Below are 16,773 nucleotides of genomic sequence, written 5' to 3'. Positions count from 1 at the left end.
GGCTAAAAAAAAGATAATATTCTAAGAGTTTGGGCCTCATGAAAAAGCATAATGACAAACACCCTAAAGGCATGTGATGAAGAGTAATGGTGCTATAACAGCCTTGAACCACAATATATTAGGGTCTCATGTTAGTCAATAATGCAGAGAGAGCATGAGAGAGAGACCACAGGAAGGGCTGATGAAGATTAGAAGCATTGGGAGACGATTTCGTCTTCAGAGCTGGCTGTTGCTGACCAGCTGTAGCAAGATGGTGTCTGAATTATTGAATGGCTTTGGAACACCTCATCTGTCAGTCAGTCAGTCAAGTAGTCAGAAAGGCAGGCCTGATGAAAATTTGAGTGCCGTATCTGTACTTGCAGAATACCGGGGTGTGTGTCGGACCGCCTCCGCCTGTCACCGCAAAAAGAAAAGAGAAGGAGAATCTTGGGCCCAGACCGACGGGTGGAGAGGAGAGCTGTCTGTCTTAGTTGGGGAGCGTGATGTGAAAAATGTCAACCTTACTAGCCTTACTCGTTCTTCCGCACTTTTTTTCAATGTGACACTATTTTCACTCAGAGGGGTAAAAGAAAAATATCACAGGCAAAATGTGTGACAATTGAGACCCAGTGGGTTTTTCACATTGCCATTGCAAAGCGGGCATGGCACGCGCTATCTCACTGTCTAGCACAGTTTGTTGGGGTTCTAGCAGCAGTAACGCGTTACACTTGAGGCACTGCTATTCATTGACTGGTTGACACGGACTAGGGATAACGATGAGCAACTATGCAATAATCAGTTGTATTTACAGTTTGTACAGAAGCTGGTTAATGGGCACTGTCTGGCTACATAAATATTTGTGTTATTCTTAGAACTTAATGTAAGAAGGGTCATGCAGGCAATAAACTGAAGAGCTTGTGAAAAAAATGTGCTGTCAAACAATAATTTATTGTAAACAAATTAATCACACTTTGGAATGTTTTAAATCCTAAACCATGTGTTTGCATTATTTAAATTAACCTAAAAAAGACCCCTATATTTGAACACAAATGCAATTTTATAGTCAAATGTCACACAATAAAGTTTTAGTTGATTGCACGTTATTGTGTGTGATTAATCACATGCCTTAATGCGTGAACTTTGACAGTCCTAGTACCAATACTGTGAAACCTCTAAATTCCAACAGTTTTTTTAACCACTGCATGGTTCTCATTAGAACCACAGGTAAACAGGATTCCACCTCACCTGACTATGGGTGAAAGGTGGGGTACACCCTGGACTGGTCACCAGTCATTCATAGGACATATTGACAAACTAACAACCATACACACTCACATTCACACACTGTAAAACAAATTAAATACAAAAAAACCAACATAATAATATCTGCAAAATTTACAGTAAAATACCTGCAGCTGCGGTTGCCCTGAATTCACCTTAACCCAAATTAGGGCAAATTTTAGCATTGCCACTCAGCCCTATCCCCAGGTGCATGTCTTTGGAGGTCGGGGGAACCAAAGTACCCAGAGAGAACCCACGCAGTCACAGGGAGAACATGCAAACTCCACACAGAAAGAAACCCAACCTGAGAATCAAACCCAGGACCTTCTCACTGTGAGGCACGAGCACTAACCATTGCTCCACTGTATCTAGCGTCTGCCTGTGTTTCCGAGATATGGGAGCAGTACATGAGGATTTTAACTTGAAAGTATTTGTACAACTTTTCACTGGACAACTCATAACATGACCTTCCGCAACATGTTCCTTCAAGTGAGCTATTAAAAATGAGCCTTAAATGCTCCGTATCTTTTCAATAGCTGCTTGCAGCCAGTTCTAACACACTTAAACACACAGCGTGGTTTATTTAGACATAACCCCTCAATCTCTAAAACGACTTGCCACAAAAATACAGGAAACGGTGTTGTTAGCCACAAGTTAACTAGGCTAATGCTTTAACTCAAACCCCTAAAACAATGAAAGGTATACTGTGAATTTAAATGTAAAATATGAAAATGTTTAGTTTAGACAGAATAATACCATACATTTTAGAGTATTTGCATGCTTGTGATATTACAGTATTTGCAAATACATTGTACAATTTGTCTTTATTTTCACAGTAAATTCCCATGTTTTCTAGGTATTATAACCATAGTAATTTAGGTTATCTACTGTTTTTTTGGTTTGCAGGAATCCACTGCATTTATTAACTATTTTGAATTTTAAGGTGTTTTACCGTTGCTATTTAACAACTGCTTGTCACGGTCATTTTTTACAGTGCACCTGTGGACACTTTAGAGTTGAATTTGCCTAACACATATATTTTTTTGGAGTACCTGGGGAAAACCCCGACAAGCAATTGACTTACCTGCTTGGACGTTAAACAAATCCGAATATAATTGACATTGGGAAAATATGCCCTTTAAGTCTCAAAACTCAGTATTAGCCAGAAGTGGATGTGGAAGATATCACACAACAGCTCAGTTCAGAAATTAGTTTTAATCATGTGTTTGTTTATTTGAATCATTATTTTCTTCTTATAACACATATTCTAAAATAAGTCCCATCCTCAAAAAGTGTTGTTAAGAGAAGCAGAATGTGAGAAACATTTTTTTTACACTAGTTATTAAGTTTAATGTGTGAGGTGCATCTCTGGTGCACTTTGCGACAAAATGCATTGTACCGTCATTATCATATGTAAAGTGAATATGTGGGTGATTAATTGCTTTAATGTATTAATAGTAATATGGCTTAACATACTTTTACAGATGTGTGACAGGTAACAGGATTAATGTTAGTAACAAACGACAGTTGAAGTCGTAAAACTTTAAAGATGGCTCTACAGTGTGTTATTAATATTTCCGGTATTCCTTATAAAATAATTAGTTTTAAAATCAGATGCTGGCCAACACATTGTGTTTGACTTTACAGGTTCCACTTAAGATGTATTACAAGCAATGTGATTTGATGATGTTTGTGTTTTTTGTCTACACATAACTTCAGCACACAGGACTTTTTTGAATTGGTTGTTAAGTCACATTGTCTCACTGCTATGATATCACAATACGTATATAGTTGATCAATTGCAAAGCACCGTGTTGAGCTGAAATTAAGAGGGCTATTTTAACTGCACCTAATCACGTACGGGTGACCATCAAACAGCCTGGTGTCAACACTGTGTGTATTGAGGTGGCATCCCCCCTGCTCCCTTTGTGATTAATACACAGAAGCCAGTTTAATGATCATGATGGCTAAACGCTTGGACGTTCCTTCTTAATCTGTCAACGGGGCCATAGGTCATGCAGTGCATTAAACCGGTTCAATTATTCACCCTCACCCTCCTTTCCTCTTAGATACACTATATTGCCAAAAGTATTTGGCCACCTGCCTTTACTCACATATGAACTTGAAGTGCCATCCCATGGAATCGTCCAAAATGTCTTGGTACCCTGGAGCATTCAACGTTCCTTTCACTGTAACTAAGGGGCCAAGCCCAAATCCTGAAAAACAAACCCCACACCATAATTCCTCCTCCACCAAATGTCACACTCGGCACAATGCAGTCCGAAATGTAGTGTTCTCCTGGCAACCTCCAAATCCAGACTGGTCCATCAGATTGCCAGATGGAAAAGTGTGATTCATCAGTCAAGAGAAGGCATCTCCATCTAGAGTCCAGTGGCGACGTGCTTTACACCACTGCATCCGACGCTTGGCATTGGACTTGGTGATGCATGGCTTAGATGCAGCTGCTCGGCCATGGAAACCCATTCCATTAAGCTCTCTGCGTACTGTATGTGGGTTAATTGGAAGGTCACATGAAGTTAGGAGCTCTGTAGCAACTGACTGTGCAGAAAGTCTTTGCACTATGGGCTTCAGCATCCGCCAACCCCTCTCTGTCAGTTTACATGGCCTACCACTTGGTGGCTGACTTGCTGTTGTTCCCAAACTCTTCACTTTTCTTATAATAAAGTTGACTTTGGAATATTTAGGAGCAAGGAAATTTCACCACTGGATTTGTTGCACAGGTGGCATCCTATGACAGCTCCACGCTGGAAATCAGTGAGAGCGGCCCATTCTTTCACAATTGTTTGTAGAAACAGTCCTCATGCCTGAGTGCTTGATTTTATACACCGGGCCAAGTGATTAGGACACCTGATTCTTATCATTTGGATGGGTGGCCGAATACTTTTGGCAATATAGTGTATGAAAATGCACTCTGTGCCAATGAATCAAGTTTCCCCATTTTGCTTTCTCAAAATTGAAGGCTCTCAATGGATTTGACCTCCCACTTGTCTACTCAACACCATGCGAAGCCAAACCTCAGCGGGAGCCTAAATGCTGAAAATTCCATTTATCACCTTGACAGTGAAAGAAGGCTATTTTTTTTCTCCTTCAGTCTTTGATCCTGAATAAATGGGAGCACATCAAAATGAGGTGACGTGCGGATGGCATCCGTGTTTTTCGCATCCTTCTATTTCCTGCATGCTGTTACTCTGCCAGTCTGAGGCTTGGCAATGGCATTAGGGCACGCAGAAAATATCATGCTCTATTTTACACCATTTTCAGAAGCATCAGGCTTCCTCCCCACATCGCTATGGCTGCTAACTAACACTACTCTCCAAGGGAATATTGGCAACTTGCTACAATCAATTCCACTGCGCTATTTTGTGGGAGGTTTTCTTCAAATGTCCAGACAGGCAGTGAAACAGACAAACAAGATTTATCTCTGTCAGATTCACCTGGAGCCAAACATAAGGTCCGCAGTGGAACAGTGTCTCAACCAGGCAGAGGATAGAAAGAAGAGAATAGAAAAAAACAAACAAGAGATCGATACAAGCTGACCATCACTCTACACTTGGCTCGAGGAATAGGGTAGCCATATTGCATTAGTCCACGAGATGGTTCTCCTTGAAGTGGTGAAGTGAGAATCCTACTCATGCCTTTGGCATTCAAATAGGGCAGCCACAAACAACGTCTCAAGGTCTTGTACATCACGCTGCAAAGATGCTGCAACAATAACAAAGTCTTCTATACAGTCTTGTGTGAATAGTCTAATTATAGCTCACTTGCCATTCTGGGTTCGAGTTGCTCAAAATACAACAAATCACAACTATTACACAAATAATATGCATTAAAAGTTGCAACATGGCTGTAATAGCAAAAAAAGAAGTGGATGTTTTTATGCACTCTCACTAGTAAATAAATGTGCCCAAAAATCCGCTTGCTATGGAGCATACAGGAGTCGCTCTAGTCTGCCTATAAAGCACTTAAAAATACACCCAAACACTACCATCAGGCTGTAAGTATACAGTATATGTGATGTAATAACAGGCACATAATGTGTAATATTTACATATGTTGCTCATTATAATCATATTGTTCCACATTAATTTCATAAATGCATCACAACAGTCACTTTTCCCTTCCACAACATCACTGATTACTCCTCACTGCAGACTTCATGAGAGTGAACAAATGTAATTTAACACCAATTACTGTACAATGTCTGCTCTCACTGGGTTGCCGACTGTCAGGATGTTGATATATTCCCGTTTAGATAAAGAATGACTGAGAAAAGAGGGGTTGACAGAGTGTTTTTTGGGGTCTTTTTTTTGCCATTTCCGGGTCTAAGTTGGCTGTCAAAGTGTACCAACAGCTCATCTTAGTAAATCGATCTTACACTAAATCAAATTGCATTGAATTGTTCTGTTCTGTGAATTAATTGTTTTTGAATCGCACCGTAACCCATGTATTGTAATTTTAGCCACCTGAATTAGAACTGCCTGCATTAATCATATTTACTTCAGAGACTATAAACCTTTATAGCCAGTAGGGCTGGGCGGTATACCGGTATTGTATGTAATACCGGTATAATTGAGAAAGCGGTATATATTTGATGTGCCTTCGTTACGGCTGTTTGCTCTTCTCTGCGACTGAGAGGCGAAACACAGGACATACCCTTTGGCTCAACCCCGCCCCTTGCGTGTTTACGTAGGCTTCTCTGACACACAACGACACATCAAAACAAACTTTTTGAAAGAATACGTCACCCCTGTGTCGACTTCTTGACTGCAGAGTGATGCAATGTTTTGGTCAGCGACTGCATTTGGTTATTGGTGAGTGACTACAACTTTATTTAAACATGCACCAATTTTCCTGAGAACCTATTTTTCTCCTTGTAGCAACTTTATCCCTAATCTCATCTGTTTATGTTGTTTACTTATGTTAGTGACTGAGCACAGCAGCTAGCAATGTCAAATGTTTAACTATTCTTCAGCTTGAATGTGCCTCTACCCAAAGCCTGTGCGGACTAAGCTACAGTAGTATAGCGGCTGGCGGGCGGAAAAGTAGTTTTAAACTTAACAGCCAGTGGCTTTCACCGCAGTTAGCATGTAGAAGCTCCATCTATCCACGTGCACAAGCGTGCGGCTATAAACCTTACGTTAATGTACAAAATGAACGAAAACTGCTTTGACATAGTAAAGGCTAACTAATTACTTTTAAGAATAAACAACACATTTCGTTACTGCTTACAACAAAAATAATCTGAGTACTGTCAACACTAGTTATCTAGCCATAAAACACTTGGGCAATCTTAAGCACTTTGCACCTTTTTTTAAGATATCGATTTATACCAAATGCCGTCATTCGGACTACAAATACAGCTGTATCAGTTTTGGTTTGATTGGTCTGGTCTGAGCCCTAATTACCACTTTAAAACTTTGCGTTCAATATCTAAGTTTGTCATTATTTAAAATGATTGGCCTTTGTCTTGACCATGTTAGGAGTCTTTGATCAATACAAGATGCAAATAACCCAAAACAAATTGATACTATATTGTTATTAATTTATATACTGTAAGCAGTGTTGGAAATACATGGAGTAAAATAGGACCATTCACATTAAAAGGTCAAAATCACAAATAGCGAACAGCACATACACCATTATTTTTTATAGGACAGCAACAAAATCAATATTTACTACTCTATTATTAAAGTACCCTGACACATCAAGATATGAAACATCGCAATAATTTTTCCCACTGTTACCTCTGATATAGTATAACTGGTAAATATTAACATTCAAATGTTTACTTCTTTTTTAAAGGCTTGACTGAACTTTGGTGCAAAACTGTGTGAATGAATCCTGAGATACACTCTTGCATAATTAATGTGTTTATTAAAGATAAGATGCCTGGAGATCTTTGAAGGGTTTCCTTAAAGCAAATAATTCCCATTTGTATTTCAATACAAAATATGCTAAAATGATTGCTGCTTAGCTGCAAAAGGATGAGTCAACAAGCGCACTGTTATTCAATTCTCCCGGCATTGCTGGTAAAGACTCACCATAATAACAGTCTGTTTACTGCTCCGTGTAAATGTATTTAAAAAAAATCCATATGAAGTGTGTTTGAGAAATCAAACTGGAGGAAGCTGTGTTTATCAGCATCCAGGGTGAAGTAAAACTTTGAAAATAAGCCTTAAATCAGGAGAACTTCTCAGACCACACTTTAACTGTGTGCAGCTGCAAGTCAATGTATATTACACAGCCGCAAAGAGCTTCTTCAAGTTTTAATGAGTGATCACACTGGATGTGAATGCACGCAGCTAAAATATTTATGCATGCTGTACTGAAGAGCAGTGCCTGCAGGGTTTCATTGCTTCTTTTTTCCATTTTTGAGGTTTGTGCACATTAGTGTGCTGCAGGAGACAGTGATCCCTCCCTGTAGGTTTACCAAATGGATTGGGATGCACAGAGGTGCACGTGAGGAGCAACAGACTACGTGCTCTTGTTGGTTTGCATGTAAAGCAAGACTTTCATTGATGGACAATCATAGATCATTCAGGATATACATATCCAGTTTCTTTTTGAACAATAATACACTATCTTATTGCTAATGTTTGATTCAATGTGCAATAAGCTAACCTAAAGTTCAGGAAAACTATCACGAACAATGGTGCTTTATTTGTAGGGGTGACTAAGCTGCTAAATACTGCAAATATGCTGCCAAAGCTGAAGGACGCGTCTTAGCCTTATCTCCTCCATCTATCCATCCAATTTATGCTACACTGCTACACTACTACCCCTAATTTTGTGCAGGAAAGAGTTCAGTAGATCCCCACCACTCGCGGAAGTTACGATATGAGTCCACCCGCAAATAGTAAATAAACGTAAGAAATTGAGACGCCCAAAATATCTTATGACAATGAATGTGATAATGGTACGAGTTGGTGTCCCTCTGTTCTTTTGTGCTGTATACTGTAGATGAGTGCTTACAAAGCTGCTATTAGCAAATAAAAGAGTGTTGCCTTCAAGCAATTGTGAGTTTGCCACTGACCATTTTCTGTGCGACTCCAGCTCACTACAGTGAGCCATATTATTATGTGGTTAAGTACAGTGGAACATTTATTTACGAGCGCCTCTGTTTGCGACCTTTACGGTATACCAACCATTACATCTGTGTGTGCGAACCATGTCTCGGCGTACGAACGTTTTATTCATTCATTCATTTTGCATGCCGCTTGAAGCCATCGTGGGATGCAATTTTGAAGAGGCGGTGCCCCCTACGTCACATCCTGTTTACATTCTGTACACATGTATACAGTACATATATAAATATATTATATATATATATATATATATATATATATATATATATATATATATATATATATATATATATATATATATATATATATATATATATATATATATAGACTTAGACTTAGACTTAGACAAACTTTAATGACCCACAAGGGAAATTGTTCAACACAGTAGCTCAGTTACAATGATGGAAAGGACAATGCAGGTATAAATAGACTAATATAGCTATAAAAAATCTAACATATATACGAATATATACATAATATGTGTACAGAGTAATTTATATACAGATATATTATATTATGTCTATAACATATATACAATATAAACCAATGACCATGTACAATATTACAGTATATACAGTCTATATGACAGCAGCAGCATAAAATGGAGAGTAGGTCCAGCAGGAAATAGAAAATAGACATTATAAACAAAGAGAAGTAGCTAACATGTCAGGTGTCAGGTAATAGGCAGATGTCATCTATTGCTGTATGGCGAGTGATTATACAGCTGGTATATATATATATATATATATATATATATATATATATATATATATATATATATATGTATGTATATATATATATATATATATATATATATATATATATATATATATATATATATATATATATATATATATATGTATGTAGGGGTGACTAAGCTGCTAAATACTGCATATATACAGTATATATATATATATATTTCCCTGCGAAACAGACTGTGTATATATATATATATATATATATATATATATATATATATATATATATATATATATATATATATATATATATATATATATATATATATATATATATATATATATATATATATATATAATAGGGTTGTACTGTATACCGGTACTAGTACAGTATCGCAGTACTAATGAATCAAAAATGGTACTATAATCTGTTTATAAAGTACCGATTTCCAATTTTTTTTTTAACGGGTATGACGGCAGGCCGTCACGTCATGACATTGCTGGGTTTACGAGTCGAGGAGCGTATTCGGCAGCGCACAATCACAAAGTACTTACAAGCAGACACGGTGTGTAGACAGAAAAGGGTGGACTGCACCCCTCGGGTCGGGAGTGAAGTTCTGCCTCAAGTGGAGAAGTTCAAGTATCTCAGGGGTCTTTTTCACGAGCGAGGGAAGAGTGGAATGCGAGATTGACATACGGATTGGTGCAGCGCTGTACTGGTCTGTTGTGGTGAAGAAGGAGCTGAGCCAGAAGGCGGAGCTCTCGATTTACCGTTCAGTCTACGTTCCTACCCTCACCTATGGTCACTAGCTTTGGGTAATGACCGAAAGGACAAGGTCGCAAATTCAAGCGGCATAAATTAATTTCCTGCTCCTTCACATCGAGAGGAGCCAGCTGAGTTGGCTCGAGCATCTACTACAGATGCCTCCTGGACGCATCCCTGGTGAGGTGTTGCGGGCATGTCCAGCCGGGAGGAGACCTTAGGGCAGACCTAGGACACGTTGGAGGGACTATGTTTCATAGCTGGCCTGGGAACGCCTCAGTATCCCCCCTGTAGAACTAGAGGAGGTGGCTCAGGACTGGGAAGTCTGGGCATCTCTGCTTAGACTGCTGCCCCCGCGTCCCGTACTCGGATAAGCGGCGGAAAATGGTTGGATGGATGGATCTAAATATACAATATACTGTATATGTATAAATGTACAATATAATGTCTTCAAAGTTTTTTTTTACTAAAATATGGACATTTTTGAGGTTACAACAAATTATTCATGTCTACATTGATTCTTATGGGGAACTATGCTTCACTATGCAAACTTTTCGGTTTGCGAACCAGGTTAAAGAATGTATTAAGTTTGTAAATCGAGGTTGTACTGTATAATGAGGATTTTTTTTTTATGCCTGATTATCACATAATTAGTAATCTAAAAAAATGTAATATTTTTGAAGAAAAAAAGCTCAAATGGACATATTGTATTAAAAAAAAACTCAGTTTTAATCAAAATCTGCAACTTTGCGGCTTTGCAAATGCTCAAACATGCATGATGCTTGCTTTTCTGACAATCTATTAAAGGTGGCAGAACATATGAATACTGTCATACTGTACATAACTTGAAGTACAATTATATTGATGCATTAATATCAGATATCAATACTGTGTCAGTCCGACATCCAATGTACAGTGGTATTTAAACTTACAATGTGTTGAGATACAAATTATGTCACACAACCAAGAAGTTGAGGTTCTACTGGATGTCAGGGTGCACTCTAAAAGGGGAACTGCACTTTAAATGTAGCCTGTTATTCACAATCATTACGAGAGACAAGCACATACGTCTATTAAAAAAACACTTACAATATGCGGCGAATGGGAGTTCCCTATGTTGCCTTCATCCATTCACCTATTTTCTACCGCCTGTCTCTTTTAGGGTTGCAGCACCTGCAATCGGGCGGGAGGCAGGGTACACCTTGGAAAGCCCTTTAAAATAACTTTAAAACCCTGTATTAATGTTTTATGTACACGCTTTAAAGGCCTACTGAAATGATTTTTTTTTATTTAAACGGGAATAGCAGATCCATTCTATGTGTCATACTTGATCATTTCGCGATATTGCCATATTTTTGCTGAAAGTATTTAGTAGAGAAAATCGACGATAAAGTTTGCAACTTTTGCTCGCTGATAAAAAAAGCCTTGCCTGTACCGGAAGTAGCGTGACGTCACAGGAGCTAGGATTCCTCACAATTCCCCGTTGTTTACAATGGAGCGAGAGAGATTCGGACCGAGAAAGTGATGATTACCCCATTAATTTGAGCGAGGATGAAAGATTCGTAGATGAGGAACGTTACAGTGAATGACTTGAGAGGCAGAGATGGACGTATCTTTTTTCGCTCTGACCGTAACTTAGGTACAAGCTGGCTCATTGGATTCCACACTCTCCTTTTTCTATTGTAGATCACAGATTTGTATTTTGAACCACCTCGGATACTATATCCTCTTGAAAATGAGAGTCGAGAACGCGAAATGGACATTCAGTGCCTTTTATCTCCACGACAATACATCGGCGAAATGCTTTAGCTACGAGCTAACGTGATAGCATCTTGCTTTAACTGCATATAGAAACAAAAGAAATAAACCCCTGACTGGAAGTATAGATAGAAAATCAACAATACTATTAATCCGTGGACATGTAAATACACGGTTAATGCTTTCCAGGCTGGCGAAGGTTAACAATGCTGTGCTAACGACGCCATTGAAGCTAACTTAGCAACCGGACTGCACAGAGCTATGCTAAAAACATTAGCTCTCCACCTACGCCAGCCAGCCCTCATTTGCTCATCAACACCCGTGCTCACCTGCGTTCCAGCGATCGGCAGAAGGACGAAGGACTTCGCCCGATGCGTTTGGCGGCCCGGAGACGTAGGAAGTCAAGGGGAGGTCGGCGGCTAGCGCGTCTGCTCTCCAACAAAGTCCTCCTGGTTGTGTTGCTGTAGTCCGCTGCTAATACACTGATCCCACCTACAACTTTCTTCTTTGCAGCCTTCATTGTTCATTAAAAAAATTGCAAAAGATGTCCAGAATACTGTGGAATTATGAAATGAAAACAGAGCTTTTTGTATAGGATTCTACGGGGTACCATAACTTCCGTTACTCGGACTTCGTCACGCGCATACGTCATCATACCGCGATGTTTCAGCCAGATATTTCCCGGGAATTTTAAAATGTCACTTTATAAGTTAACCCGGCCGTATTGGCATGTGTTGCAATGTTAAGATTTCATCGTTGATATATAAACTATCAGACTGCGTGGTCGGTAGTAGTGGCTTTCAGTAGGCCTTTAAATATATATAACATGTAGTCACAGACATTTCCATAACAATATTAAATACGTAGAATATTTCCCATATTTTGATCATTTTAAGCGTTACCAGAACTTATTTTCCTGGGCACATTTACTTCAGTGACCATAGCAATATACTTCTTACTTTCGGCAACAAACGCGTGTGTTTTCCCATCATGGCAGACTTCGTAAGAGACGACAAAGATGACTATTTTTGGCTTTTTGTATCTGGCAAGGAGGATACTGCTCAAAGAAACTTCATCACAACGAAAGACAAACTGTTTGTGCTAACAAACCCCGCTTGCCCAAAATCAACTGTAAACGTCACCGGCCAACTTGACCAAATTGAGTAAGTCACTATAATATTGATCGTGATACATGCAGCACACCATGCTATTGTTATTACAACTACATACACCGTCGAGCTAGCTGTTTACAAACAAAACATGAATTGTGGTCTAATACTTTACAGTTACTGTAATATGATTGTTCATGTTTTTCAGTCAGTACAGATTGGTGTCCTATCTCATTATGTTGTGCATTACAAACACAACAGCTGGTCTGCTGTTTATGGCTAATGCCGTAGTTTGCCGTTGCAAGGCGATGTGTTACTATTTACTATGGGGCGGTATAGCTCGGTTGGTAGAGCGGCCGTGCCAGCAACTTGAGGGTTGCAGGTTCGATCCCCGCTTCCGCCATCCTAGTCACTGCCGTTGTGTCCTTGGGCAAGACACTTTACCCACCTGCTCCCAGTGCCACCCACACTGGTTTGAATGTAACTTAGATATTGGGTTTCAATATGTAAAGCGCTTTGAGTCACTTGAGAAAAAGCGCTATATAAATGTAATTCACTTTACTAATTCACTTCACTTATTAGGGATGTTCGATAATGGCTTTTTGCCGATATCCGATATTCCGATATTGTCCAACTCTTTATTTACCGATACCGATATCAACCGATACCGATATCAACCGATACGATATATACAGTCGTGGAATTAACACATTATTATGCCTAATTTGGACAACCAGGTATGGTGAAGATAAGGTCCTTTTTTTTAAAATGTATAAAATAAAATAAGATAAATAAATTAAAAACATTTTCTTGAATAAAAAAGAAAATAAAACAATATAAAAACAGTTACATAGAAACTAGTAATGAATGAAAATTAGTAAAATTAACTGTTAAAGGTTAGTACTATTAGTGGACCAGCAGCACGCACAATCATGTGTGCTTACGGACTGTATCCCTTGCAGACTGTATTGATATATAATGTAGGAATCAGAATATTAATAACAGAAAGAAACAACCCTTTTGTGTGATTGAGTGTGAATGAGTGTGAATAAGTGTAAATGGGGGAGATAGTTTTTTTTGGGTTGGTGCACTAATTGTAAGTGTATCTTGTGTTTTTTATGTTGATATAATAAAAAATAAATAAAAATAAAATAAATAAAAACTGATACCGATAATAAAAAAACGATACCAATATTTTCCGATATTACATTTTAAAGCATTTATCGGCCGAAAATATCGGCAGGCCGATATTATGGACATCTCTAGTTACTATGTTAGATAAACAGTTCCTCTATGTACCCTCTTTCAATAACAATGCTGCATACAAAGATTTTTGTTTCCTTTGTGCTATGTATAAACCAGACACGCGACCCGCGAGACGTTATTTTGTGGCCTGCACCTTAATATGAAAATTTAATGTTAGTGCGGCCCGCGAGTTTTATATGAATGGCACTTGACAGCGTCATAATTGCCAACCCTCCCGATTTTTCCGGGAGACTCCCGAAATTCAGGGCAACTATTCTATCGGATGTCTGCTGGTTTTCACCCAAACAACAATAATAACTGTCTTTAGCACCCTCTACAACCTGTATTAACAGCGTGCCAGCCCAGTTACATGTTGTATGAGGCTTATGCAGACACACGTAAGTGACTGCAAGGCATACTTGGTCAACAGCCATACAGGTTACACTGTTGGTGGCCGTATAAAACAACTTTAACACTCTTACAAATATGCGCCACACTGTGAACCCATACCAAAAAAGAATGACAAACACATTTCGGGAGAACATCCGCAACGTAACACAACATAAACACAACAGAACAAATACCCAGAATCCCATGCATCCCTAACTCTTCTGGCACCGAAATTCGGAAGTCTCCCGGAAAAATCGGGGGGGTCGGCAAGTGTGCAGCTGAGCCGCATCAGAGTGATCAAAGAGCCGCATGCGGCTCCGGAGCCGCGGGTTGCCGACCCCTGTCGTAGGTAGACATTTGGAACACAATAGGTTTATTCTCTGGGTTATTGTGAATTACTTGACATTATCTTGGAATTATATAGTTAATTTTACCCACAGGACTAATTCTGGGTCTATGTTTAGAAACCGATCAGGGCTTTTGGCTGTATGTACCTGTATGGTCTCTCGAATAAATAAGACCCTTGCCAAAAGGGGTATGGATTCATTTCTAAAAGGATGAAATATCTAAAGGGCTGCTGCCTCATACAAGCAACCAAAGTGGTTTGTTCTGGCTGAGTACCAAGATGACTGAGGATCATTACCATTCTCAGTGCTGAGCACTCTCAGTAGCTGGGATACACAAAAGGAAAAAGGATGAGGATGAGTGAAACAGAAAGGAGACACTGTAACACAAAACCCATGCCAAATTCTCTTTTCTGGGTTGTCCAGAGAAAATAAATCAGACACATTCACACGATTCCTAGTGTGCTTTTGCAAATGTAAAATGCTAAAATGGTTACATAAAAAACCAAAAACAAAAAAAAAACCCTGCAATGCTCATTATTGTGATATGTTCTCTACAAGGTTCTTCTGTGTCTGTCTACATCTCCAGTAACACTCTGCTGCTCACTGGGGAGCTGAGGCAGAAGTTGCCAAACATCAATAATTCATTTTTCCAAAACAAGGAACATTAAGAGGAATTGGAAATGCAAAACAGATTTTCTGCTGGGTGGAAAAGGCCAAGTTTGTTTTAAATAACACAAATGTGTTTGAGGAAAGAAAAAACAACAACAACTTGGCTTCACTAACCTGCTTCTTTGGAGAGCTGTGTGAAGGCCTCCACTCCTTTCTCTCCATAGCTGCCTTCTGAAGCGATGGTGGAGACGTAACTCCATCCCAGCGCTCGAATTATATCCACCATGGCCTGGGCCTGAAAGGAGTCTGGAGGAACCACTCTTGAGAAGAAGTCATAGCGCCGATCGTCACTCAACTCCGGAGCTGTCGACGCATAGCTGATCTGAGGGATCTAGAAAAGGAGAAGAAAGGGAATGTTTACGTACTCTGGAAAGGGTCATCTTGGGTTCCTGGCTGAAGATAATCAACCATGACAATTTGATAAAGGTGGGCTTATGCATTCAGCTACAGTATTTCTTGGCAGACACTTCCTGGAGTCCCCCTTGGTTGCCTGGCAACTGCACTCAGGGTGGAAAAAGTGGGTGGAGCTATTTTAGGAGAAATCCTCTATCGTCATGGTCCAGGTGTCATTCCTGCAGTGCTTCAAACATGCATAATATATAACATACAATGACATGATATACAATATGATTTGATGTGATGTGATATGCTGCGGTCAAGCAATGTAAAAGAGACCGATTCATTAATTAAGATCTGTATTTAATTAATCTTAAAAAAAATAATACTGAAAACAGCCCTCAAATTGAAGTATTTTAATTCAAATGCATGATATTATTATAAAGATGGGTATATAAAGTATACTAAGCCATGATTTTTTAACAGTAACAGATGCAGGCTATTTTTAATTATTAAGTGTTGAACTTGTTGCTTTTTCTTCAGATAATATAACATAAATAAAAGCCATAAATCATAGCGCTACCAACTCGTAGGCATGCGGAGACGGCAACTTTAGAGATATAAACAAAATGTTAAAAAACATAATGCATACTAAATATGACTGTTATTAATTAATCACAAATAAGTTTAACTAACGCAATATTTTCACACTATAGATTGCGCATGGTTGCGACAATATAACGCACATGAGAGTGTGTGGGTGTCGTGAACTGTGTGTTGGCAAATAGCGAATATTTTTATCTTAATTGTTATAACTGCACACATGTTAAAATTGCAATTTCAACGGTAAATATGTACAATTATTAGAAAAAAGAATGACGGTAATGGCAAGCAGAATTTTTTTTTAATCATTGTTTTTCTTATAATACACTTTTTGTTTTTGTTTTTGATAAGGACAATGTTTTATGAGCACACGTTACATACTACAATATTTTAGCCAGTGCTAATTCTCAATGTCACTCCCTCGTTGGGCATGTGCACTAGGGATGATGTTTATTAAGAAATTATCGAGTTCGAGCCTATTATCGAATC

The 16,773-nt window shown here is 38.8% G+C and overlaps 1 protein-coding gene across 1 annotated transcript in view; it reads right to left on the bottom strand.

The window, feature by feature from the left end:
- Window positions 1-15,679, bottom strand: part of LOC133653510 (metabotropic glutamate receptor 7-like) — a 133,912-nt gene extending 118,233 nt beyond the window's left edge. The window contains exon 1 of the mRNA XM_062052863.1: window positions 15,460-15,679. Coding sequence (XP_061908847.1) covers window positions 15,460-15,571 — 112 coding nt within the window. The 5' untranslated portion in view covers window positions 15,572-15,679. The remainder of the gene's footprint in view (window positions 1-15,459) is intronic.
- Window positions 15,680-16,773: the final 1,094 nt, after the last annotated feature.

The sequence above is a fragment of the Entelurus aequoreus genome, linkage group LG07 (genome assembly GCF_033978785.1).
Source record: "Entelurus aequoreus isolate RoL-2023_Sb linkage group LG07, RoL_Eaeq_v1.1, whole genome shotgun sequence".
NCBI classification, from domain to species: domain Eukaryota; kingdom Metazoa; phylum Chordata; class Actinopteri; order Syngnathiformes; family Syngnathidae; genus Entelurus; species Entelurus aequoreus.
Note: the sequence above shows the minus strand (reverse complement) of the source record. Positions and strands in the feature narration are given on the sequence as shown.